General features: G+C 48.3%; 1 protein-coding gene across 31 annotated transcripts in view; it reads right to left on the reverse strand.

The window, feature by feature from the left end:
- The window catches only part of KALRN (kalirin RhoGEF kinase), a 640,493-nt gene that overhangs the window by 185,962 nt on the left and 427,325 nt on the right, over positions 1-27,206 (reverse strand). For all 31 annotated transcript variants that reach the window (XR_004989615.2, XM_036447859.2, XM_036447857.2 and 28 more), the window contains 6 exons: positions 21,964-22,056; positions 17,091-17,202; positions 14,830-15,020; positions 14,312-14,413; positions 12,938-13,080; positions 9,755-9,857 (listed from right to left, as the gene is read on the reverse strand). Coding sequence is in view for 30 of the 31 variants with exons in the window: in XM_036447859.2 (XP_036303752.1) it covers positions 9,755-9,857; positions 12,938-13,080; positions 14,312-14,413; positions 14,830-15,020; positions 17,091-17,202; positions 21,964-22,056 (744 nt within the window). In the remaining variant the exon portion in view is untranslated. The remainder of the gene's footprint in view (positions 1-9,754; positions 9,858-12,937; positions 13,081-14,311; positions 14,414-14,829; positions 15,021-17,090; positions 17,203-21,963; positions 22,057-27,206) is intronic.

The following is a 27,206-nucleotide window of genomic DNA, read 5'->3' on the forward strand; positions in this document are numbered from 1 at the left end:
AAAGCCAGGCAAGCGTTTTCAATCCAAGCTCAAGGTCGAGGAGCAGGTCAACGTGACACACTTATCTCTCCAACAGTCTTTCCCCAAGAATCCCCCGTGATGGCCACAGGCAGTGCATGCCATGTCTATGGCGCGGCACAGAGGGTGAAGGTGGTTCTGTCTAAAGCAGAACCAGCGCCTCAAGGTCACCTTTCCCTCCCCTTTTTCTAGTGTCACTGCATTGGTTCCAGACATTCATTTCTAGAAGTTTCTAAGAGGTTATTTTCAGACCCACTCACGTTCCCCGTCCTCCTGGTGTCACTTCTCACCGGAAAGCACAACCTGTTCAGCACACTGTCTCCCACAGCCTGTCCCCCGACACCCGCTCTAAGCAGGATTCAGGCCCTCTGCCCTGCACTAACAGAGCTTCTTCTCCTTCACCGACACCGAAGGAGAACGGGCAAACAATGTGCCCAGAGGTCTGTGCAGAATCCTCCCTCATGCCCTTCCCAGGGAGCTGCCGCTTTTCTGCCGCAGCCTCGGAGCCTCGCTCTGCCCTCCTGCTCTGTCCCCGCCGCCTCCCCGTCTTAAGCCCCTTCTCCCCACTGAACGCATCTGGACCAACCTGTCCTACTCACTTGGGCCTTGTTTGCCTTGGGCTGCCGCCAGCTAGTCCACTTCGACATCCTGGTTCTCCCTCAGATTTGTTTTCTCCTTCCACCAAGGTTTTAAAACACAGAGTGGAGATCTGCGCTGGGAGGAGGCGGGCTGAGCGGGTGCTGGGACTCTTGGCTCCAGGCAGCTCCGAGGCAGGAGCAGCCCCGCCACACGTCCCTGCCAAGCGCTCAGAGCCCAACCGTGGATTTGCCTTGAAGTCTGTCTGGGGCAGAATCACCGCCTCCCCTCCCCCCCCCCCCTCCTCAAGGCCATTACATGAGTCACAGGACTTGGTATGGAAGAGTCTGTGATAGGCACTCATACTTGAGAAGTGATCTTTTCCCTGTGCCACCTGGAGACCCTGCACTGGGCTTTAGAGCCACATTGTCACTTACTTACTTGGGGTCACTGATTCAGCCGCCAGGACAGGATGGAGCGGAGGCTGTTGGAAAAGGGGTCCAAACCATGTTTGCTTTTTGCTACCAGGTTCTATAGCTGAACCCTTCAGGGTTATCTCAAAAGCACTGTCTTTAATCCAATTAACAGGCGGATCACGGACTGGGGTGTGAATCTTAGGTCCATTAACTGGCTTGGGACTCTGAGCCAGGCCCTTGGTTTCTTTTAACCAGAGCGAAGGCAGGGGGCTGGATGATTCATCTTTCAGGCCCTTTCCTTCCCACAGCTTCTATGTTTCCACGTCCCAAACTCGCCCGAGTGGACTCTGGCCTCTGGCCACCGGCAGCTCTTACACACGGATCTCACTACCTGGAGTCACATTCCACGGTTTCCCTGTTCCTGTTACAGATGCTGGTGCAAAGCTGCACCGGGAACAGAGATTCTGCGCCAACGCACACGGTGCTCTGAGCATCCTGGGAGCTTGCTGAGGTGTCCCCACTTTGCCTGTGCAGCGAATTGCTCACTGGCTACTTGATTTTATGAAATTTAATTGCTTTTTCAGATGACTGGCAACTTTAAAGGTGGGTATGCCAAGGGAGGGATCCAAGCTATTGAGTATAAATCAATATATGAAGTAAAGGAATGTGGTCCTAGGAGAGCATGCCCCAACTTTCCCACCCTTTGGTGGTGTGCAGCTGTTAGAAGCCAGTCATTTGGGCAGACTTTCACTGACAGAAAAACCTGTAACCTCAACTCCTCGCACCTGTCATTTTGTTCTGAAAAGCCAGACATTTTACTGTGTTGTGTGACTCAGGAGAGAAGGAGGCGGAGCTTCTGGGAGGTGAGGGAACCACCACAGGGAGGGAGCCTCTGGCATCCTTTGCTTTCTCTTGCCCACTGCACCACCTCGCCTCCTCCTGCCACTGCGGCCATGGATCAAAGGAACACAGGCACCACAGTAGGAACAAAAAGCTATTTTCAAACCTGGTCCTGACCTTGGATTGTTCAGAAAATTAAAAAAAAGCATCACCACGTGGGCTTAAAACTTCAAAGCGAAGATGGCATTTCCTCCCCCTACTTTGGAGTGACTACTAGAATCAGAACTCAGTGGGAAAAATCAGAATGCCTCCGTCCAAGATTCATACAGAATTCCGGCCCACCGCACGCCGGGATGGGACTGAGACTCAAGATTACACGTGCTTATAAAGTCCAAGCCCGGGTAATAGGAAGTGCAATTATATACTCTTTTCAGGTATTTATTTGAGAGCTAGAAAGTGTTTTGTTATGAGACGGGAGGCAGCATACATGTCTCCCTATAGAGAGTGGATGGCCCCACTGAGACAAAGGGCTGAGGAATAAGAGCTGAGTGCACTTTCTTCAGTTTTTAATGCAGTGCATTGGATGGGCTGGATTGCTAGTGGGTGGATAACTCCAGCCAAGGGTAACACAATGTCACAACAATAGTGGCCCATTTTGATGGGCTATAAGAATTTGTCGGGTGGAAATTACATAGTGTGAACTGAGAGAATTTTTATTAGCCCTGACACTGCCCACTGCCGAGCTAAAAAAAAAAAAGATGTGTGGTTTTCAGTGGCAAAGCCCAGTGATCTGTGGGCCCTGAAAACAACAGTGAGCACGCTGTCCGTTTTCTTGCATGGGAAGGCCCTGCAGTCACATGGACAGAGACTGCCTCAGGTCTCCTGTGCTTCAGACCCTTGCTCATAGGGGATCTTGGCTAGTCTGTCAGAATCCCGGGAAGTGGGGGGTCACTGCCCTCACAGTACAGTGAGGAGGCTGAGGCACCACATGATGACATGACCCACTCGAGGTAAACAATCAGGGACTGGATCCAGGCCTGACCTCAAACCTTATCGCCTTCCTAACACGTTCCCCTATCCTTCCTAGAGCAGACGCCTTGCATCCCACCGGATGCCCTTCCCCACAGGACACCCAGGCCCCAGCTCTGGTGCATGGTGGCTACAAACAGCTCAAGCTGACACACAGCCTGGCCCCCCTGCCTCAGGGTGGAGCAAACTGTGGGTGCAATCATGCCAGCATGCTGGCGAGGGGTCAGCCTGAACCAGACTCCTGCTGGAACCATGTGCATGTTTGCCTTCTCTCCTCCACTGGACCCTGTTTCCCTGCTCCTTGGCCTGAGAGCATCTCTCGTTTAAATAACATACACAGGTATCTGGGTCTCAGATTTTGCTTCTGAGCAGTCAGACCCAGGATGTTCTCCTTCCTCCCCTCCTGCACTCTCCCAAGCACCATGAGCCCCTATCCTATCCTATCCTATCCTATCCTATCCTATCCCCAATCCTGTCCTCAAGGGGTGCTTCCTCTCCAATTTATAAACTCATTTAAATAAAGCAATTCACTTCTCCCCAAGTCATCTGTTCTCCCACCAGCACTAATTCCTAAAGGGAAAATAATTTCTTACATCAAACTCAAGTTCTTCCAATTGCAGCATCAGCCCACTTTCTCTTAGAAGAAAACTGAGTATCCTTTCACCTCTGATGCTATTAGCGGAAGACCAGGGGTCCATCCTTTCTTTCACTGGTAGTTTATTTTCCCTCCCGACATGAAAGGGACCTAGAGGGTGGCTTGGTCTTGTTTTGCTTATTGCTCTACTCCCAGCATTGGGAGCTGCACCTGCTATGGAATAAGCAGGACCTCAACCCATGAATCAAGAGCTGGAACAGTCTGACGCAGGGCGGGGCCCTCTGCAATGCACCTGTGCAGGGGCTGGATCCTGTCTGACTACAGCCCTGCACGTGCTCCGTGCAGAAGACAGGATGATCAGGTTCTGGGGGACCAGATGAGGCTCTACAGAAGTCCATGCCCAGGAGGTCCAGCAGCCAGGCAGCCTTGCCCTTAGTTAAACGCACATGTGCCTCTGGCGAGTCACACTGTGGGCATCACTGACTGTCCCCTCAGTTGAACCCTCACGGTCTCTATACAGAGTTTTCCCTCCTGATTAGCAAAACAAAGTTTGGGTCATGACCCACTGCAGTAATGTGACAGTCCAGAGTTTTAAAAAGATCCCTGAGTTAGATCTTGAAATCTCCAGGTTCTCCAGGATTCTTACACACACCCCTCAGCTCACTGCTATCACCAGCCCATCCTGCATCTCAGATCACATTAGCTTGTGGTTGACACTCCTCCTTCACATTAGAATCCTGTTCCAGCAGTGCTCTTCCTCTCACAGTGTCTGCAGAGAATTGCACCCATTTCCCTGCCTTCAGCCAGCCTGGACACATCTAGAAATTCATAGTGACTTTTGGGTGGAGAATGTCCCTGCTAGGACATGTTTGTAACATGTAATTTCATAAGCATTTATTGGGGACCAGCACGGTACAGACACCGCTTCAGCACCATTGGCGGGAGGTCATTCAGCAAACATCCAGCATGTTAAACAACATGATCCTTCCTCACCACCACCGCCTAGTTACTCAGCTTTGCTTGCCTAGAATTCTAGGATTCTGTATTTCCTTGACATGTGGTTGCAAAGCCCCATCACTTAATAATAAACCTATAGGCAGAAGACTTTGTGCAGCGAAATGCCCAGAGTAGCGTGAGCACGTTCCTGGGCAGAACAGAAAGGGGCTCAGACACCGTGGAACCCCGTAAGCACACTGGGTGCCTCCAGGAAAATGACGCTTTTGCATAGGACAGGTGTGAGGCAGAACCTGGTTGCATGGGCCCATGGGAGGACCGAATAAAAGCCACTTTGGGGGAAGTTAGCAATGGCATTCCTGAGGCACCCATGTTGGTTTTGTTGGCATTTCATGCAAAATTAAGAACATTAGACTGAAAAAAAAAAGAATATTAGACTGATTCCTCCTCAAGGAGGGAGGACTTATAAGTTAAGTAAGCAACCCCAGCTCTCCTGGTACAGAGAAACGTGGGAGTTTCCCAGCAGGAAGAGTCAGACAAGGGGGATTCCCAGTGCAGAAACCTGGGTGAGAAACGAGGAGGGCTCGGGGATTGGTCTTCTGTCCTCAATCTCGTCTTTTGAGCAAGAATTTGGATAAGGCCACAGATGGTATGTGCATCCAATAACGCTGGGAGATGTAGCTTATATACTGGACAAAATAATTTCTATCCAAAACATGCTGGAATACTGGGAGATTATATAATAAGAGATACCCAACAGATATAAAGTAGCCTGACACTCAGCTTCCTAAGTCCCTGGCCCAACCCAGGGCAGTCCATGAACACAGGTGTTAGGAGCAACAGCGCACACCCTGCCTAGACTCAATGCACCCCTCGCCTACCCCTGGGAGCACGGACAGAGTAGCCCTGGACTGAGGAGCTGAGTTCGCATTGGTTAGATCACACCCACAGGGTCCCAGACCATTCTGGATGCCCCATTTCATACAGATCACTCCTTACCGGAGTTAGAGGAAGGCAACGGGGATATGGGAGGGTCTGAAAGAACAGTAATACAAGGAGCAGGTGGAGAAACAGAACCTCCAACCTGAACAGAGAAAACGAAAAGGCTCCTGTCTCCACACATAGAAAGCCTTTCCCGCCAAAGGTGGTGCACTTTGAGGGTTAAAATGAATACACGACAGCAGTGGGTGATAAGCCATTACATAATAAAATAACCCAGGAGCTGATGGTAAGCACAGATGTCTGAGCCTTGGATTCTAAGGGCTGGCAAGGAAAGGCTCTTCTGTGCAGAGACAGGCAAACGGAGGCTATAACTCGTTAGGTCTAACCTGGAAAAGAACCTGCTGACAATTACTTAATGGAGGAGGTACCCAGAAGGCAGGACTCTACTCTAGAACTTTCAAAGACCCGTACAGTCTGCTAAGTAATAGGACACTCTTATTCAGATTATCTGTTTCCCTGCCATACGGCTGGGAAGTTTAGGCTTCACTGAATGTTTAATCGATGCCAAGTAAACGTATTTTCCTTAACTTTCCCACTGCCTCCGTGAGATGGGCATCTGTTGTACAGGCCAGGGAAATAAGGAGCAATAACTCATGCAGCATGACAGACATGAAGGGTCAGAGCTGGGATCTGAACCAGGTGTGTCCAAACCGCTTCCTCCCCACAGCACACGCAGGGTGATTAGAAAGGTGCCACTCAACTAGGTCTAAGGACCTTTTAAGGGTTAGCTTTCCCCATCTGCCCAGCCCAGTATTGCTCCTACTCTAATTCTGCTGGATTGGAAGAGGAAGATGGGGCCTTTCCTAGAAACCCAAGGCTAAAATGAGCTGATGCCTACGAGGTGTCTCCCCCACCACCTCCCCACCGCCAAGCTCTTTGCCCTGGTGGAATATGGCTCCTTTCACCTGAATCAACCCCCTCTGTTCTCTTTCTCTTCTTCAGGGTCTGTTTACTTGACCACTGGGAAACCAATGGAGACCAGTCTCCTGGGCTTCTTGGTCATACAGATCGGGGAAAACTGAAAGATAACAACTAGTGGTTTCTCTGACGAAGCGGGGTGCAGGTCAGGGGCACGTGCTGTCTGGTTATTAATCTTCTGTGTTAGAAAGGTAAGAACATTCTAAGTGACAGTGCATGGTCCACACAGGCCCTCTCTTTTATTCTGAAATGGTGACTTTCTAAGTGGCTTTCCAGGTTTTGTATGGAACACAGGCCCTCTCATCATCTGACCAGGTTCCCCAAGGCTTGAGGAGGGAGCTCTGGGATTCGTGTTCTTTACAGGCCAGGCTCTCCAGCTGACGAAAGCTTTCTGCATGTCCGTAAGAAAACAGCTAGGCTTCTTTTACATTTAAAAACACAATGTTTAAACGACAAGTGTTGGCGAGGTTGTGGAGAAAAAGGAACCCTCGTGCACTGCTGGTGGGAATGCAGACTGGTGCAACCACTGTGGAGAACAGTGTGGAGTTTCCTCAAAAAACTGAAAATGGAACTCCCATTTGACCCAGTAATCCCACTCCTAGGAATATATCCCAAGAAACACCAATCAGAAAGGATATATGCACCCCTATGTTCATAGCAGCACAAGCTATAATAGCTAGAATCTGGAAACAGCCTAGGTGCCCGTCAGCAGATGATTGGATCCAAAAACTATGGTACATCTACACAATGGAATACTATGCTGCCATAAAAAAGAAGGAATTCTCATCATTTGCAGCAACCTGGATGGAATTGGAGAACATCATGCTGAGTGAAATAAGCCAATCAATGAAAGAGAAACACCACATGACCTCACTCATTTGTGGATAATAAAGAACATTATAAACCGATGAACCAAAATATAGATATAGAGACAGTAAATCAACAAGCAGACTGTCAAATTACAGTGGGGAGGAGAGGAAGATCTGGGGGAGATAATAGATCAACCGAAGGACTTTTATACATGCATATAAGTACAACCAATGTACACAAAACTCTGGGGAGGGAGGGTATGTGGGGAGGGAGGGAGGGGGGCAAAAAAAAATCAATAAAATATATTAAAATAAATAAAAATAAAAATAAAAACACAATGTTTACATGTTTGGCTGCTTTTAGACCACCTGTTTAAGCTACCTTTTTTGTTGTTGTTGTTAATTGTTACCCAAGAGTATATTCCCACTTATTTTTAGAGAGAGTAGAATAGAGAGGGAGAGAAACAGGGAGAAAGAAACATCAGTGTGAGAGAGACACATTGATTGGTTGCCTCCCGCACATGTCCCAATGAGCCTGCAACTGAGGTACCAGAATCAAACTGGGACCCTACAATCCGTGGGCTGATGCTCCATCTCCTGAGCCAAGCCAGCCAGGGTGTAAGCTGCCTCTTTATGCTGGAACTCCCTGGGATCAGGGACTGCCCCCTCTGTGCACTCACTCCGTGTTCCCTATTCACCTGGGTGTGCTGTGTGCCAGGGGTACAGCAGGGAAGCAGACAGACGTAACTAACGCCCTCGCCAGGGCTCCATAGCCTGGCACAGACACATAGGACACATAAAGTTATACACTCAACAAACAGTCCACATCTCTCCACAGAATCCAGCACAGAGCTCGGCACAGGGTGGGTGCTTCTTCCCGACACGTGACCAGGGGAAGACCCACAAGCAGAGTTAATCATAGCGTGGGGTTCCACACTCGACTTGTAGAGGGAAAGGGAAACGTAAGAGTGAATCAGGTTTCTAGTTTCTGCTTTTCCACTTACTACTAGAATTTTCCTGAGCAAGGCACTTAGTCTTTCTGGGCCTCAGTTTCCTGATGTACAGAATACCATGTGGGCACCAGGAATCCTCATGAACAGCAGAATGCCTGCTGTCAGAGGTGTTCTCCTTCAGCCTCACCTGCCTTGCCTGAGACGAGGATGGCTGAGCCCATGCTTCCGAGGGCTCACAGCTCCACGGAAGGGTTTGTGTGGGCAGGGCGGGGGGAAGGTAGCAGCAGCGGCGGGAAGGGATGAATTTCCTGCACCGTGAAACTAACAGGCTGCTTCTGAACATGGGAAACACTGCGCTGCACGCACCACCCGCTGAGTGCTGAAACACAACCCGTGCACTTGTAGGATAGTCTGGGTTGTGTTACTAAACAACAGATCAGAGGAGAAAGGAAAGGACAGAAATAGTTTTCTTTGTATGTTTTTACAAAGTGGAAAAAACCAATTTTCCATCCACTCTGATAGTCAAAAGGGCTTAGTAACTTGAAGGCAGGATGCCAGTCAGAATCACCTTGAATGTCCTTGAACACTAGTCTAGAGTGTGATTTAGCTCCATGATCTTAGGAGGTTTGGGGGTAAAGTCATTTTCCCCACGTAGGAAAAGTAATTAGGAAAAATGAGTGCAGATCATCTTTAAAAATATATATATACACTCATAACTTGGAAAACTAAAATGAAGTAGGGACACAGCCTGTTGCCTGAGCCGGACTGACTATGCCCAAATACTGGGTCTAGATAAACTAGGGTCTTGCAGATCCATGCCTTCTGAACAAAATCACTAATGAGCCACACAAGGTCATCTCACACTCTCCTGACTCCGAAGTAAGCGAGTGAGAGTAGGGTCAGAGGAAACCTCGCCATGTCCCAACTACAAATTCAGCCTGTTGACTTCTTCCCTGGCTGAGCAAATGCACTGAGTCTTGACTACAGTCTCCTTCCTTCCCCTCCCCGTGAGAGCTCCTAACTTTTGTTTATTTGCTCCCAAATGTAAGAGAGCAAGTGACCAGGCTTTCTTCACAAGACTACCACACCCCTGCATGCTGCTTCACACACCTCCGCCTCTCAGGAACTGAGCCCCAATATCTGGCCAGAGGAAGGCATCATTCTCCCGGGAGCTCCATCAGAGAGGAGGTTCCCACCAACCAGCATCGTTGTGGCCATTTCCCAAATCACTATTTTGGTCTAACTCGGAGGTTAGCTTATTCAAATCACTGTCAACTTGAGCCAATTACAGCCACTAGGGTCTCTGGAAACTGTGCCAGCCTCAGCTCCCTGAGTCCAGCCTCCCAGGAGGCCAAGCAGCCCCAGCAGCCAGGGGGCACCTCATGGGAGAGAGATGCAGAGACCCTCACTCCTCACCCTCACCACCTCTGCTGAACTCTCGCAACACGAGAGGTCTGGCTGACCACTCGATCTCTGTCCCCTCAGATGAGGTCTCCATGTGACATACCTCCTGCGGCCCTACCAAGAGACCACCAGCTCCTGAGGTCAGGCTCCTCAGGGGGAGAAGTTCCTTTGGGGGTAACCCTCCAGGGTGGCTCAGCCAACGAGCAGTCTTAGGGGGAGGAGGAAGGGGTGCTGTCCTACCTTGTCACTGTCCACTGTGTTCTGAGAGGTCCTGGAGGCAATGGAGATGGTATCTGGCTGGCTGCTCCCATCCCCCTGGCTGTCACCATCCTCCACTCCATCTCTGCAGGGAGAAGAGAAAAAAAACAGGGGTGGGGGTGGGGGGAACCGCTGTGGGTGTAGAGCCACAGGATTTCCAGCTGGGCTGGCAGAGCAGGGCCCAGGGACTTCCTAGCAGGGATTTGTCTGCAGTTATCCCCCTGCAGGGAGCAGCCCTGGGGGATTTCCAGGGATGTAACTGCTTGGACTTAGTAAACACATAATCACTCTGTGGCCAACTGAACACAACATGGCTCCTTCTCCAAAACTCCTCTGGGCCGATGCAGAGGGGGCAACTGCTTATTCACCTCTAAGGGGAATGGGTCTGTAGGAGGCACTGGAAGAGGCACATTCTACTTAAGACCAAGGCTTCTATCCAGCTGACTGGGCCATCACCCACAATCCCAGAACTCAGGGTATTCATGTGGCTTTTCTGCATCCTGTGAAGGCTGGGGAAGGTTTCTAGCTGGCCTACAGGGAAAACAGAACTGATAAGATGCTGCTGTGACTTGTGTGTCGTCTGCTCCAGAAACTGGAGCGGGATATTTTCTCCACAGACATTATCTTTGGGAAGTTCCTGAGGATGGACTCACAACTCCTGGGTATGGAGGAGTTTACTGCCTTTGTTTTGGTGGGTCTTGATCACCTGCTTACTCATGATGGCTTCTTATAAACACAGGAGGCCAAGGCTTCTTCTCAGAGATAGGAGAACAGCCAGAGATTCCACAGCAGCTTTCGAGACAGCTGTGCTCTTGGTGTCTGATAAGGCAGGCTCCCAAGTGTACTCCTGGCACCGGGACCCCTTCCTGTCCCCTGGATCATACCACGATCCCACATCTCCCTAGACTCTCCAGCCTCAGAACTGTGACCCAATCCTGCACTGAACCCACAGCCAGAGCCAAGGGGATTTAGATGCTTGGGAACTGGTAAAGGCTAAAAGGTTTGTGTCAGAAAAAAAAAAACTGGAGAAGATGTGGGCCAGGGGTTGGATAGGTTAGCACAGGGAATGACAGCTCTTCCCATGGAGGCCTTTCTGAATGTCACAGCCCCAGTGCTGCTTACAGAGAAGTCATGGCATTAAGGACAAGAGGAACTCAGTGTCCTGGAAAGGTACCATGTGGGCAAAACCCCCATATACTGAAGCTGCCTCAAAGAATCTAAACATGACAATAGTGAGTCTATGTGGACATGTGTGTGCTTGTGGGCATACATGTGATGCTCAGGTATACACATGGTGTCCGTTAGTCATAAAAAGTTATTTCTAAGTCGACTGCTCTTTTACCATTCCTTGTCGGTTTGGAAAAAGTCAACTTATTTTTAATAACACAAGCCACACATTTATAGGAAGGAAAATCTGCTGTGAAAAGATATTATGGGATGCATTTTAAAACAAAACATAAAGGACCTTCAGATCATCTGTTGTGGATATTCGGCCACTGCGCCCACTGGTTGTGGAGCGTTAAGAGCTGGCTGTGCTTTCTGCTTCCCACTTGCCAGCCCATTGCAGGCTGCTGGCCCCTCCAGATGAAGCCAGCTCCGGGGGAGGGAGGGAGCCCAGCCAGGAGTGTGGGTAGTATTTCCCAGGCCAACCCGCTTCTCCGTAAACTCTGTCCCCACATCCAGGAAACAAGCTAATGAACCCACAGATTGCCTGGCTGTTCTCTGCAGAGGGTACTGAGGTTTCTCCCAGTCTCATCACAGAACAAGGACAGGAAAAGGGGATGGCATTTCCAGGACATGTCACCCCATTTCCAGAGATGCCCACTCTCCTACTGCAGCAAAGAGGGGTTTTCTCATGGAGTCCCCCTGGCCAACCTCACCTGAACGACCCTGCCTACCATGGTCCTGGACGTTCAGCTCTTTATGGCCATTTCCATTCTGTCTTCTTATTAAAGCATGGCTTTCCTGCAGCAGGGCCTGTCTCTAGTATTTAAGTCTATCTCTCACCTGGACTCTGGACAAAGGTAACTGAAATAAAAATAACCCTTCCCCCAGCACAGTCCTGATCAACTGTCCCCCAACACAGCAAGGTGACCGTATCCTGGCCATGTAGGTCGAGGGGCTTTCTCCCAATAAAAGTATCTCTCTCCAGCTTCATCTCACCCTCCTTCCAGTTACCACCTCCCTCTGGACTAATGCTGCTATTCCCTAGGCCCAGCAGTGGTGCTCCAGCCTGGGTGTCCTTGTTGGCACCAAAGCTTCAAATAAATCTTTGAGATTTATTCCATTCATGAATAGGGGAGGAGGGGAGAGCCAGTGATCCTCACCACCAGATCTCTGCCTTTTGTTTTATCCCCCCTCCACTCTGCCCATGACGTTCTTATATACTTTCTTTTGAAACACCCTCCAAAGGAGTCCTTGTAGGTGATGCCACATGGGGAGGGAGTTAATAAAATATTTGACCAAATATAGCAGGCTAATTTTTAAGTTGATCATTTTGTATGGCCTGTGAATGATGTTATAAATATCCAAATGGTTTTGGGCAGAAAAAAAGGCTCCCCACCCCTGGATAAGGGGAACTGGGATTCAGACAGATGAAGGTACAAAAACATCTGTCCTCTTCTGCCCAATCCATCACATTGCTTTTCTCGGATGAATAGAGGTGAGGACTCCAGCGGTGTGGCAGTAAGAGCTGCAATGACAACCCCATCATACCACCCCCTGCCTTACAGCACACAACGCCCTTTTCCTGTTCAATAAGCTATGAGCTCCCTGCTCATGACCCAGCTCCGCCTCCCACCCGAAGTCTTCCCAACACCCAAATGCAGTGCTCCTGTACCGTCCCCACTTCCCACCGTTCCTTTGTCTCTCTGTCATGTGCCTGTTGTTAGATGGTTTTGGACGGAATGGCTCATCTCACACTTGCTTTTAGTTTCCTGTAGCACCTTGCAGAGCATCTGCTAAAATAAGACTGCTCACCACAGCCTGCAGAAGGGAACTGCGAGTCACTGGCAAGGATGCTTAGGAGAGCTAACTCATCTCAGGGAGAACATGAGGGGTTCATGGAGGAAGCCCCCTGCAGAGCACATCCTGTGGAGGCAGCCTCACCCCTCCCCCACCCCGGAAGCAGGACTGGGAAAACTAGGAGGCGGGGACGCTGGTTACCTCTTACTATTGTTTCTCAGTTTGGCTGGTGTTTTGGGGAGCTGGATGGGCTCCTTTAAAGCTCCTTTCAGGTGAATGATCCTTTCTTGAATCACCTCCCGTATGTTCTTGATCCACTCCTGCTTGGTTTCTATGTTGGAGGCCTGGAGTGCCACAGGGAGAGAGAGAGTCAGTGCCCATCTCCCTCCGTCCTGCCCAAGCAGTTCTCAGCCCACCTCCTGCAGGCCGCAGCCATTATGTTTGACACCGAATGTTTGAGGGGCTTATTTCTCCTTTTATTCTCAGGACTCTCCAGTCCCAGGGCCACACTGCTCCAACTAGAGCAGGGCTATGACCTCCAGATGCAATGGAGACGGGTGCAGGGTGATTTCTAAGTATTTATGACCTGCAGGGTGTACTGCTATCTGCCCCCGGGGCTGGGGCAGTTCCTGGAGGTCCCCTAGATGAACACTTTGGTGACTTGGGAAGTCTGGGAGAAGCAGCAAGCGGGCAGCTGGAGGCAGTGGCTAACAACCAACAGGTGCAGGTACTGCTCAGGAAGTTCAGCACCCGGGATGGCCACGCAGGCTGTGGGGGCTACAAGTCAGTCCCCGGCTCTTGGCCTGGAAACCTGCTCATTGGATGCGTCGCCCATCCCACGAATCCCACTTGTCGCTGTGGAACTTGGTTCAGGTCATTCTATCTCATGGCAGGCAGCAGCTGTGCTGGCAATGCAGCGACGGGCACTGGCAGGTAAGCCTATGGCTGGTGGGGGCCCTTGGGCAGCACCTTTTCCCAGTGAGACCAACATTTCCACGAGCCCTGACTCAGTGCCAGGTGAATGTGCCCTGCTGAGCTGACATGACTCCTCACGGCCATTGTCTGGGGGAAGGTTCTTTCTTGTCATTCCTCTCCATCAGCATCGTTCCCATGTTTTCCAACTTACTAGAGCTTCTAGAGTCCATGTTCCTGGGAAGAGTCCATGACTTACACATACCACCGTGCAGAATACCTTACATGGACAAGGTTCTCAGGAAAAAATGTTAAGTGAATGTGGAGCAAATCAAAGTGACTTTTGTCAAAGGGTGACCTGTTGCCCTGGACACTTGAAGGGGACACAGGACAGAACATCTTTAGTGGGCCCTGGTGAGGAAGCCCAGGAAGCCATGCTCTGCCTTCTTCACTCTACGCTCCTATGGTTGCATGGGCTTAGGAGACCACTTGTCTTTGAGATGTTATGTCTATTTTCAGGACAGAATTTGCTTCTCAACCCCCAAGCGATGCCTTTCTCCAGACAGGTCTGTGGTCTGCTGGCCTAGCTGTAGGTGTAAGAGCCCACATTTCTCCCCCGCACCCCCAACCCTGGTCTTGAGCCCAGCAGAGGGCAGTACTCACTTTCAGCACGGTTTTATTGTCAGAGGAAGGGGTGCGCCCAGACCACAAGGCGAATTTGCAGGGGTCCCCCTCTACGTGCTCCGTCACACCCAGCTCTGAGGTCTGTAGACAGGAAATGCCTGTGAGAGGCGGGAGGGGAGGGCAGTGGGGAAACTCAGGGCTGGGGTGGGAAAGGCAGCAAAGAGGAGAGGGCCGAGGAAGGGGCTTCTGTCAACCAAACTCAAATAGACTGGGTGTTTTGTTCATTTACCGGGCAAGAAAGGACCTATAGGCCTGCGCCTGATTAGCAGGTAGCAGGGCGGGAGATGAAGAGGGAGGAGATGAAAGCAACAGGAAGAAGAATCGTGGACTGTAAAATGCAGAGGTGGGAATCAGAGGGAGGGCTTTCAAATAGGAGGCAATTTCATTTGTCCAGGACAACTCTAATGTGGCGCTGTGGGAGAGATGAGCAAGGATTTGAGATCCCTTCCTGCCCAAGGGCTCCATGACAACAGGGAGTCTTGTCATTCCCCACCTACCAGTAGCTTGTTCTTGTAAACATATTTCGTGTGTCCTGAAGAGTCTTTGATCTCCTTGCTGAAAACCAAGGAGATCTCAAAGAGGAACAAGTGCCGCTCCCGCCCCTTCCGGATCAGAGACTTGGGGTCCCACACTTGGAAGGCGTCCTGGAGGATCAGCTCCCCCTGCACGTCCAGGTTCTCGTCGAACCCTGAAAAACACCCATGTCACCCTGCGGAGTTTCTCTAGCGCCACGTTCAGGGTGCCATGCTGCACCCTCGTGGGGAAAGGCTTCCCTGGCTGTGAGCCCTCAGCTCCACTGCGCTTTCTCTCTCTCGCTGAGACACCTGAGCACGTGAGCAGTTGGCTCTTCAGAGCTGTAATCAGACCCCCCTCTGCACCAGCTCTCCTACACATAACCAGGACTCAGGGAATCTCCTGCAAAGCTCCTGTGCAACCTCCCACAGCTCCGCTGTCGTCTGGGACCTCCTGCAGGGGCGAACCCACAGCTCCCACCTCCACAGCTCCCACTGCCCTGCCTCAAGCTCAGAGTGGGGCTGAGCACACACTTTGCCCCATCAGGTGCCCTTGACTCCACTTTACTTGGTGTGGCTCTAGTTCTCATGGTCCATTCCTAGGACTATTTCCTTTGACTGCTCTTATACAGGGTGGTGCATACTCCTTCAGAAATTTATATTTATACCACTTTAAATCTTTAATAGAGGTTCTGAAACTTTACTGTGTATACAGATCACCCATAGAGCTTGTGAGAAAACAGATTGCTGCTCACCGCTCACCCCCCACAAGAGGGTGGGATTCAGTAGGTATGGGGTGGAGCCCATGAATTTGCACTTTGGATAAGCTCAGAGGTGCTGCAGCGGCTGCTCCACAGACCATACTTGGAGTAGCTAGATCCAGAGTACAGGTCGGGGAAAGGCGAGAGGAGAAGGGGACATCCCGGGATGGGAGGATATGCAAACAGAAAAGAAAGAGGGGGAGAAACTGTGACAATAGGAATATATTCCGGTGGTTAGTGCTTAGTCTGGAGAAGGTAACCAAGGCTCCTTTGTGTGTAGAAATGGGGCTTCCTTGCCAAAGGTGACCTAGAGATATTGAGACCAGACCAAGTGTTTTAGATAGAGTGGAGGGGGCAGGAGAGAAGGAGCCCACAGGTTTACGTATATACAACACAGTGTACTTATCTCCCTCCACACCTGTTTGCCAGCCTCGACTGGGATGAGTCGACTCATCTAAGAACTTCCACCCCAATAGGGCTGCTCTCTGCCCATCTGTTTTGCGGTGTTAAGAGCACTTTGTTGGAGGTTCACTCTGCCAGGTTTCTGGATTCCAAGACAAGACATGGTTCCAGGGGACTGGGTGGACCTTGGTGAAGTCCTACCAGGTTTGCCTGGCTGGGCTTTTCCACTGGCTAGGAACAGCATAAGTGTAGCTGCACACCAATGTGGATGCACTTAATGTCACTGAACTGTACACTTAAAATTGGTTATAATGGTAAACCTTAGGTTATGCATCTTTTTTTTAATATATATATTTTATTGATTTTTTTTTTATAGAGAGAGGAGGAGAGAGGGATAGAGAGCTAGAAACGTCGATGAGAGAGAAATATCGACCAGCTGCCTCTTGCACATCCCCTACTGGGGATGTGCCTGCAACCAATGTACATGCCCTTGACCAGAATTGAACCTGGGACCTTTCAGTCTGCAGACCGACGCTCTATCCACTGAGCAAAACCGGTTTCGGCTGGTTATGCATCTCTTACTACAATAAAAAAAGAAGGGCATTGGGCTGAAGACTGTGTGTGTGCGTGTGTGCGTGTGTGTGTGTGTGTGTGTGTTGTGTGTATGTTCATGCCTGCAGGATTTCTACTTAATCTTCTGACAAACTCAATGCAACCTGGGGCCAGCAGATGGGACTGTCAGACGAGGAAACTGTGATGGAGGGGGATGTAGATGAATAGGACTGCAGTGCGTCAGGGTTGTAGCCCACCTATAGTGAAGGTGATGGCCTGTCCTAGACCACCTCACAGGCAGCAAGTTGTCCACATACCTGAAATGGCTCGGGCTGGTCTACCTGGAGGCAGGTGAGCTGGACCCTGTGGAGCTCCTTGCACACCGCCCAAGGACCTAGGCAACCACTTGCCATTTCTCCTCTCTTCTGGCCTTGCCCCTTGCCTGACTTCACGCCACTTCCCTCCCCTGATGCAAGCTCTCTGGTCTTAAGGAAAGAGGGGGCTCCCCCAGGAGGCAGAGAGGACAGCTACCTTCCAGCATGCTGACATGCATGGCGTCATTGGCTTTCTTTGGGACGCTGAGCATCACCTCCAGGCCATCCTTGAGCTCCCCCTTTCCTTCTTCACAGCAAGTTAAAAGTTCCTGGGGGAAAAGTCCAAACGCAATTAGAACCATCTCACCCAGCTTCCCCACCCTCTCAGCACCAAACCCATTCAGGCAATTACAGCCAGAGTCATTCTCTACAATGGCTCCCTCTAAGCTTTAAGGAAAGTGCAGTGGGATAGGATGGGATTAGCTCCAAAGAACTCAACCACAATCCTCCCCACCCCCACTGAGATCCCTCAGCTCAATCTCATCCAAACGAACTCAATTCAACCCAAGTGGTAGGGTGTTCTCTGACACTTGACTGCCCTCCTGGAGAAGAGAATGTCCCTTGCAAAGCTGAGGAGCAAAGGCCCAGTCCTGTGGAACCATGAAGAGAAGACAAGGGCAAGCAAAGAACGCTCAGCATTCATTTGTCACACGCACTTCTATGTACCCACCTCTACTGCCTGAATGCTGACTCCCATCATACTGGGAGCAATCTGGGGCTACAGACATCATAGGTTTATGGTGTCTGCATTTCAAAGTTATAAAAGACTTTTAGATCCTATTGTTCAGGAGTTCCTAACCTGAGGCCAACAGATGGGATTCCATACTAGTCCTTTCATTGTCAGATGAGGAAACTGATTAAAAGGAATAGAGATTCTTCCCAGGTTACAGAATTCATTGGAAGGAAAGTAATGCAGGGGATTGAGTCCAGGTTTCTTAAATCCAAGACCAGTGTTCCATCTACCATGCTAACCCTATCTCCTTCATATGCTCTACCACATTGAAACTTCCTGGAGCACACCCTCTCTTTTTACCTTCTCACTGGAAACTACCATCATTACCATCTCTATAAAATACAGAGAGTATTTGGTTAATGGAGAAAAGATAATTTCCAACTATCCTATGAATCATAAAGACCATTTGCAATGATTTTGGCCAAATCAGAAAAATGCTGACTTTGACTTTTCTTATCAGGGTTATTATATCTTGCTCACTTTGACCCTCGGGAGGAAACAGTTAAGCAACAGATCTGCAATCCATACTGTCTCCTTGGGGAGTTGAGGATGCGGAGAGGCAGGGGATGGGTGGGGATGCACTTTCAGGAAAGAAAGAAGGTGAGCAGATCAAGCCTTGTAAACATGTGAACTATAGACTTTCTAGCAAATAAATGAATGACATTTGCTCTGGAATGCCTTTAGTAGAATAGATGTGGCCCATTTATCCAGGACATCTTATGGTAAATATACCTGGAATCTGGGGCTCAATGGGCATGGCTCCCTGGAAAGTATCATGTAAGCTATGCAACTGTTTAAGTAAAAAGTGAGTACACTTCATGACCACAATGGCTCTCTTCAGCACAGGTGATATAATTCATCATTTGGAAACCTTGTATGTTGATCTGGGCCCCAGCACATCCTGACACTGCCAGAAGGGACTTGGAACTGCTGGCAATCTGGGACTTCTCTCTCTTTTACCTCTGCCCTAGATTATTTGTATCCTTGAAACTACAGCCATGTGCCACTTACCTATGGGGATGCGTTCTGAGAAATGCGTTATTCGGGGATTTTGTCATTGTGTAAGTATCATAGAGTGCACTTACAGAAACCTGGATGGGATAGCTTATTGCTCCTAGGCTACAAGCCTGTGAAGCATGTCACTATATAAAATGATATGAGACTAAACCAAGCACAAGAGAAAATGCGGCAATCAAGAGAGGATATAAACATGATGTAAATGAGGCTGCTGCCAGATAACACAGATAGTGCTTGGCAGTAAACTTTTTTTTACAAGTAGAAAGAGTGCACTCTAAAATAGTAAAAGAATAGCAAATGCATAAACTAGTAAGAGTCATTTATCATCATCATCAGGTGTTATGTACTGTACATAACTGTATGTGCTGTACTTTCATACGACTGCCAGCATCACCATAGCACATGCATATGCATTGTGCTACCACATATGATGGCTATAACATCACTAGGTGTTGGGAATTTTTTCAGCCCTATTGTAATCTCATGGGACCACTGTCATATATGCCTGTCTATTGCTGGTCAAAGTGTCATTAGGAAGTACATGACAGTATTGGCAAAGCTTTACACTTGGTAAGCTATCCAATTAGTGAGCATCTGGTCTGAAAATCCAATCCATTGTGTTATCCTGGACACATTCCACACGAATAAGGGAGCTTTGAGTGCTCACAGAAGAGGTGAACTGCCCAGAGCCCACGTTTGGGAGGTAGAAGGGACCACTTCTCAGCTGTCCTTGGTACCACTCAGTAAATGGCATCACTGTTCACAAGTTGGTTTTCTTCCACCAACCTGAACTTCTCTGATTCTCTCCACCACTTTCCTAATTCTAACCCACCCACCCCTGTTTTCATACATCACCAAAAGGAACTTGTAGGCAGAAACATAAGAGAGAAATAAGAAATATGCTTCAGTTCACAACAGAAAACACCAATTAGTTTAACCCCCAAAGCAATTTGGCAAACCCACTAATCACCCGGCAGAGCCAATAAGTTCTACTCAGATCCAGGCGATAGTTTATGATAAGGTGAAGGCTCCACATTTCATTCATACCCCAAAGGACAGCAGCAGCAGATTTACACGGAGAATATTGAACATTCGAACTGATAGATAGTTTTTACTTTCACGTAACACCTTCAGTGAGGAACCCCAGAGGATACTGATAATTAAGTATCAATTTATTTGGAATAAAACTGACTTTAATGAGAAAATTAATCCCATGTTATTTATTTATAGGAAAAGCTCAGCAAACTATTTTTCTTTTACTTGGCAGGCATTATGCTTCCAGCACATTTAAAAGAGGCCGAAATTATCTTAAATGATTTTTTCCAATAATTCTACTGCTTCTCCACAAACAAATTCCCATGACTTTATTCTTTCCCATCTCAGTTACATACACAGTCATGTCTTCCTAAAACATTCAAGACAGAATGAAAGCCCAGAGCCCATCCTCCATTTGCCTAAAGTGAGACACATGACAGCCATCCATTCCCCACTCCCTCCCTGTCACAGAATTAATTCCCGGAACCTCAGCTTCATGGGTTTAAAAGGGAGAGGCGAAAAGATGTCTTTCTCTTAGAACTGCATCTTACCTGATTTAAGACACTGTCAGTGTAGATGGGGGAGTTAATCCCCCCACCCCCAATTCCTGAAAAGGCTTGGGATACTTAAATTTAAAACAACAACAACACAAAAATAAAATTTTAAAACCTTTTGGATAAGAAAAAACAGTTCTGTGGGATAGGAAAAAGGGAGGAGAACTACACACAGAAACCTGGGCTAAGGAAAAACTATAGTGAGTAACTGGGGAAGTCAGTGCTAATGATCCGGCAGGCAAAGGCACAGAAGGACCTGAAGGTAGAAAGCTCACCAGTCCTTCAGGAGAGAACTTCCCCAGCCACTGCGAGCCCCAACCGGAGATCTTATGAGAAATTCGGGGTCTTTCTATTAGAAACCCCAACACATAAAGAGGATGACAGTTTCAACAGCAGTTCTGCCAAAACAGCCGAGATGTCCTGCCCATTGCTATTTCTGATACTAGTCCTCAGTAAGGCCCTGGGCACGATGCCGCGGTATAATTCTCTAATCATCTCTGCAGAATCGGATGACTAGGGCGCCTGGGAGCAGCACCCCATAGTCTCTTCTTAGAGGCAGGAAGGAGGTTTGAAGGAGGAGGCTGCAGAAGAAGGATGGTGCATGGCCCTGCCCTGGCCCAGAGCAGAAAGAGAGGTCCAAGACCCAGACTCACTGCTACCCCCACCCTGCTCATCCTGGATCCACAAGTGCTGAGCCAGGGAGACCACGGACCAGACCCGTGGGCACATTTTCAAACCCAGATTTGAAACTAGGCTGGTTTTCAGGGTTAGTGCAGCCAGGATATGTGAGATTTTGCAAGCATGAACTGAATTTCTAAACATGAGCTGATTTCCATTACATTTTCTCTGGAACTATACTACTTATAACATACCCTCTCACTATCCTTTGCATTTGAGGAGCAACCAGCAAAATATTCAAACTTAGGGAAAACTGCACTTACACATCTTAAGAATTCAGTATAACTGCCTAGGATATCATCTCCCAGGCTTTCTGTGGGGAAATGTCATATTTTCAGATTGCTAGCATATCCTTCTATGAGAAGAATCAGCCCAACTACTTAGCAGTTTACATAATTTTATTTGACTTTTAAAGAAAAGATTTTGGAGGAAACCCTCATCTCTTGGTTGGCTGCAGGAGAACCTCACTATATGGAATCCTACAGACACCAAGTGTCAATGTGCTTTGAAAAGCCACTTTTGATCAACTCCTATCCCTAAAAAACCTTTAGTCCCACAAACCAGAGATTACAACAGTGGCAAGTACTACCCCGGGCAGCCATGACCATGCAGACTGGCACTGCTCCTAAGACCTCAGCCCCTAATCCTGTCAAAAGCAGGAACCACAGAGGGGATCTGCCCCAGGAGGAAGGGACAGGGGAGGCTTTACCTGCCAGCCAGTGGCTGGGGTGGCAATCACTCAAAGAGCTGCAGGGGTGGGTAGGTGACCCCTCTTCCTGCTCCCAGTTCCCCTCTTTCCCCCCAGTGAATAAGCATCTGGAATTTGAAGGGATGGGACATGCAGACTGGAGCCAGCGACGCAAGCATGGGCTCATCGCTCAAGTTCTGGTCTGGGCAGAGGAGAGGTCTGTAGGTGGAAGCTCTCCCATCCAGGACAAAGTGGGCCCCCCCCCCTCCCACACACACACCCGGGACTGGCAGGAGGGAGGGGAGACACCAGGGCAGGGAGGTACCTTCAGGAGCAGTTGGTACTTGGTGATCCTCTGGACGGGCTTGATCAGGTAGGAAGAGATGGAGTTGGCCAGACCGTGCCGCTGCTGTATCTCCTACAGGATGGAAACAAGCACCATCAGACACGGAGGGGCATGTGCATGCGTGTTCTGGGCAGGAGGCAGGTGGGGTAAGAAGAGAGGCAAAAGGGGAGAAAGCAATTATGAGAAGCTTCTTTGATGGGGAAAGGGAAGGAGAAAGAGAACGATGAGAGACTAAGGTGCATACAAAAATAGAAGTCAGGAGGAGAGATGGAAAAGGGGGAGAAACTTTAGGGAAAGAAGACAGATTTACAAAAACAAATGGAACCTAAGAAATATAGACACACGTAGAGAAAGTGATGAGGTAAGTAATGGGTAGAAGGGCAAAGGAGAGGTGAAGAAGTAGAGGTGAAGGAAATAAACCCAGCATGGAGGACATGAGAGGAGGATAAAAGAAAGGCGAGAATAAAGGGAAGGCAGAGAGTGAGCTCTGGTTTCTATTCTGATGGCTCTTGAGTCTTTGTCGGCCTGCAGTCTCCCTCTTAGAATTGCACAGGACAGATTCCACTTCCCATTCCTCTCTTCAGATTTCACACATCCCACCCTAGAATCACCACTTTTCCTTATAACTTGTTCACTATGATCAATGGTAGGGACTCCCCTCATTCTTCAGGTCTGCTGAGCTGGAAACCATGGGGTCATTCCCAGCCTTTTCCCTCTGTGATCCCTGACCCCTGGGAGGATGATCTTTCCTGGCCACACTGCCCACATCATTCATGCCCAGGCTGTGACCGTGGCTTCCAGCTGTTCATGCCTCTAGTTCTCATGTTAGTTCTCTCACTCTCCTACCTCCAAAATGATCTATTCCCCAAGGTCTAGGTTGAAAATTAGAGAAGGGTGAATTTTAGTCCCTTCCCTCAAGAACCTCTATGCTAGCTAGCTGATAACACTCACACATATGAAAGAGAGAGCAACCAAGGATGACAGGAACACTTCTCATTGGTACTGCCAGGGAGACCAGAGAGGAAGCCCTGTCCCCAGGAGTGATTTTACAGAAAATGCCTTAGCTGGGGCTTAGAGGACAGGGAGGGGTGGTGAAGTGGGAAGTTGGAGGAATGGTACTCAACAAACAGGAAATATATAAAGCCAAATGCACAGAAAATAATCCTTATGCATTTAGATGACAATGAGGACCATGCCCAAATAGTACAAAGGGTGCACACCTAGATTCTATGAAAAAGTGAAAAATACAGCTAGATAAACAAGGTGCTTTTAGGGCATTGATGAGGCTGAGCTAGAACAAAGAATTAGGATTTGATGGTGAGCCTCTCAATGTAAAGTACTGTGTACATTACATGGAAGGAAACTATGGTGGAAGCAATGTTTCAGAAAGAGTAACTGAAGCCTACGAGCAACACAGGGGGTGGAAGTTGGGAAACAGAGACAGGGAGACTGAGTTTACTGCACATGCCTTAGTGCAAACGTAAAGTTACCACATGATCTAGCAATTCCACTCCTTGGTATACAGGATGGACAAAAGTAGGTTTATAGTTGTCAGTACTCAAAACACAGAGTTTATCCTTGTGTTATTATTTATTATTGTATTATTTTCCATATGAACAACTACTATTATGAACAACCTACTTTTGCTCCACCCAGTATACCCAAGATAAATGAGAACATACGTCCACACAAAAACTTGTATACAATGTTTACAGAAGAATCTATATATATAAAAGCCTAAGCAACTGTTAAGGCCAGTTAACTGAATGACAAGTCCACCAGTCACTATGATGTTCACTGACCACCAGAGGGCAGATGCTCAATGCAGGAGCTGCCCCCTGGTGGTCAGTGCACTCCTACAGCCAACCTCCCATGGCCGGCCAACCTCCCTCAGTCCCTCCCCTAGCATGCTGCCCCCAGTTGGCCCCGATTGGAACTGGTTGAGACAGTCCTGATTGGTCCTAATCACCGTCCAAGCCGAGGGACCCTACCTGTGTATGAATTTGTGCACCAGGCCTCTAGTTATTAATAATATGGAAAAGGAGGGCACAACCCAAATGTCAACCAATTGATGAATGGAGAAACAGAATGAAGTGCTAAGACATGCTACAACATGGATGAACCTTGAAAATATCATGGTATGTGAAAATAGTCACAGTAGAACACATTGTCTGATTCACTTTTATAAAATATCCAAATAGGCAAATTTAAAGAGATAGAAAACAGGTCATTGGTTGCTTAGGCCTGGGGGAATAAGGAGGAGGACAAGATAGGGGGGTGATTGCTTTTGGGGATGACATAAAAATTCTAACTTTGACTGTGGGGATAGTTGCACACGTCTGTGAGTATACTAAAGCCATTATATATATTTATACATATTTATATCTATATCTTCAGGCTTGCCACAAGCAAAGATTAGTGAAAACAAAGTGTTAGGAGGAATAAAAGAAACATTGAAAGTTAGGGCTTGCTATGTGGCCATGGAGGAGGGTGAAGAAGGAATGATAAAAATAAATTATTCAATTTCCTGCCAATTACCCCAGAAAGTATCAATTTGCTCACTCATTTGCCTCTTCCCTACAGGTGTGTAGTCATAGAAGGACTTGTTCAAGGATGATGGACAAAACAGCTGGCAGCCTGACTCTCCTTGGGCAAATCATTGTGAGTTAATTTGGGGCCTCAGCAGACAGCACAGGCAATAATGTACCTGTGACAGTCCTCCCTCTCTGACAAGACACCCAGCCCTGGGAAGGCTGCCTGTGTAGCAGCGAGGAAGGGGCTGCCTCACATCTGGAGTAGAAAATTCTGGATCATGTGAATGTGGGAAAGCTTCCCAGGACTTTACTTTTCTGTGTTCTCTTTACAATAATAGGTGCTAAGAGACTGCCTTTATAAAGGGTTTATCTCTTTTATAGAATGAGGGCCTAAAACAGATGGTTCCTACCTGTAGAACTTAGGGAAACCCTTCTGATGGATTGGGGGGAAAGTTGTAAAAATGATGCTTTCCAGAAAGCGTTGGGAACAATCAGGAGAGTTTACAGTTCTCCCTCCCCACCTCCAGGACCAGCTCTGGAAACTCCCACAGACCAGAGTTCTGGCTTCCATTGACCTGCCCAGCTAAGGTAGAGGCTAATTAGGAACTAACTGGGAAATGGAGGATAAAATTTGGGGAATGATTTATTAGTCAAAGTCCAGAAATTGGCTAGAAACAGGCATATGAAGAATGTAGGACTAAAGGAAAATAGAGTTTAGCACCAGCCTCTGTGATGTGTACAAAGTGAAGCAGGCAAACCATTAGTCAACCTCAAGGGGCTCACAGTTGGGGGAAGTGTGAGTAGTGGAAAGGCACATGGTTAACCTGCCAAAAGGCAAATCATTACAAATGCAACACGAGAGACACAAATATAATGTATGCATAGAGGAAGGGAAGGATTTCTGCAGAAAGCAATATGTAATCTTTAAGGTAAAAATTCTGAAGAGTGACTTTGTATGGTTGTGCACACGTGAGCACATCTATGTTCAAAGAGGGACCACAATCCATTTGAGGCAGAGAAAGCAGTGTGAGCGAAGATTAAAAGGCAGAACAGTGTACGGCCTGCTCTGACCCCAGGGCGAGTGTGTTCAGAAAAAACACAAAGTGGAAGACAGGACATAGTGCATTGACAATGTCAAAAAGGCCCTTCTAGATACTGTTGATGAATAGTCCACCAGAAACATCTTAAGGAAAACACATTATTAAGCAAAGATAATGGCATAAAGCATTCCATAAACTCTGACAACAAATTAGGGAAGTGCTTTACTTGGATTTTTTGTTTTATCACGTCTAACCTCAGAATTCCAGCCTGGACCTTTAGAACCAGTTCCATGTTAATGCTCCATTAAAACAGCACATGTGCTTTTTTTCTTGTCTGGCTTTCTCCCACTCAAGTGTCTTTCCTCCACTGAGCAATAAATCCTTGTAGAATCATTTCTGTTATGGCCGTGTCGGGCTAGAAAGATGCTCAGAGAAGGTTTATTCTGTAAACTTGAGCATGGGAACTGTAGTTACATGTCTATATCCCCCCAGGGGGCCCAGCAATTACCTACAATTGTGCTTCCCATCTATCTGACATACAGTAGATATTCAGATATTTATGGAAGGAATGAAAGCAGGTAGGCAGAAAGACAGACTGATCCTAGTAATAAAAGGGTAATATGCAAATTGACAGTAATGACTGAATAACCAGGAACTGGTCGCTATGATGCACACTGACCAACAGGGGGCTGATGCTAAATGTAGGAGCTGCCCCCTGGTGGTCAGTGCACTCCCACAGTTGGAGCTCCACTCAGCCACAAGCTGAGCTGACAGCTGCAAATGCAGCAGTGTTGGTAGGAGCCTCCCCCGCCTCTGCAGTTGGACATCTCCTGAGGGCTCCCAGGTTGCCAGAAGTATGTCTGACTGCCAGCTTTCACCTGGTCCCTTTGGGAAAGGGCCTAAGCTGGCAGGTGGACATCCCCCGAGGGCTCTTGGGTTGCAAGAGGGCACAGGCCAGGCTGAGGGACACCCCCCCCCCCCTCAGTACACACATTTTCATGCACCGGGCCTCTAGTGAGATGATAAAACATTCTGAATTTCAAGTTTTTGTCCTTCTGATTTAACTACCAGAATGTCCATCACTGCTACAGTCCCTCTCTCACTGAGCTTCCTTTCCCCCTTCATTTCTTCTCTCCCTCTTGCTCTTCCTTTGCATCCTGTAGTGACCCACTTGACTCTGATCACTTTAGGCCACTCTTAAGACTACACAGACTTGTGCCATCATTCACCATTAGGACTGGCTCCCCATTAAAAACCAAAGGATCTGATGAGATCCATCAGCTCTGACCCTTCTCTGGGCTTTTATTCCACACATGTGCTCGACTTTGGCTGCACATTACTCTCACCCAGACATTTTAAAAACTTTCAACGCCCAGCTCAGATCCAGGCCAATCCTCACAGAACCTAAGAGGTGGAACCTAGAACCACTATTGTTAAAAACTCCCCAGGTAACTCTGTGTGTAGCCAAGGTTGAAACAGTTGCATTAGAGTAGAGATTTTCAAATTTGAGTGAGCATCAGAGTCAACTGGAGGGTCAGCTAAAGCTCACATGATTGGGTTCTAGTCCTGGAGATTCTGAGTCAATAGAGGTGGAGGGCGAGTCCAAACTATGCACGTCTAACAAGCTCTCAGGTGATGATGATGAGGC

The sequence above is a fragment of the Pipistrellus kuhlii genome, unplaced genomic scaffold (assembly GCF_014108245.1).
Source record: "Pipistrellus kuhlii isolate mPipKuh1 unplaced genomic scaffold, mPipKuh1.p scaffold_m20_p_2, whole genome shotgun sequence".
In the NCBI taxonomy this organism is placed as follows: Eukaryota; Metazoa; Chordata; class Mammalia; order Chiroptera; family Vespertilionidae; genus Pipistrellus; species Pipistrellus kuhlii.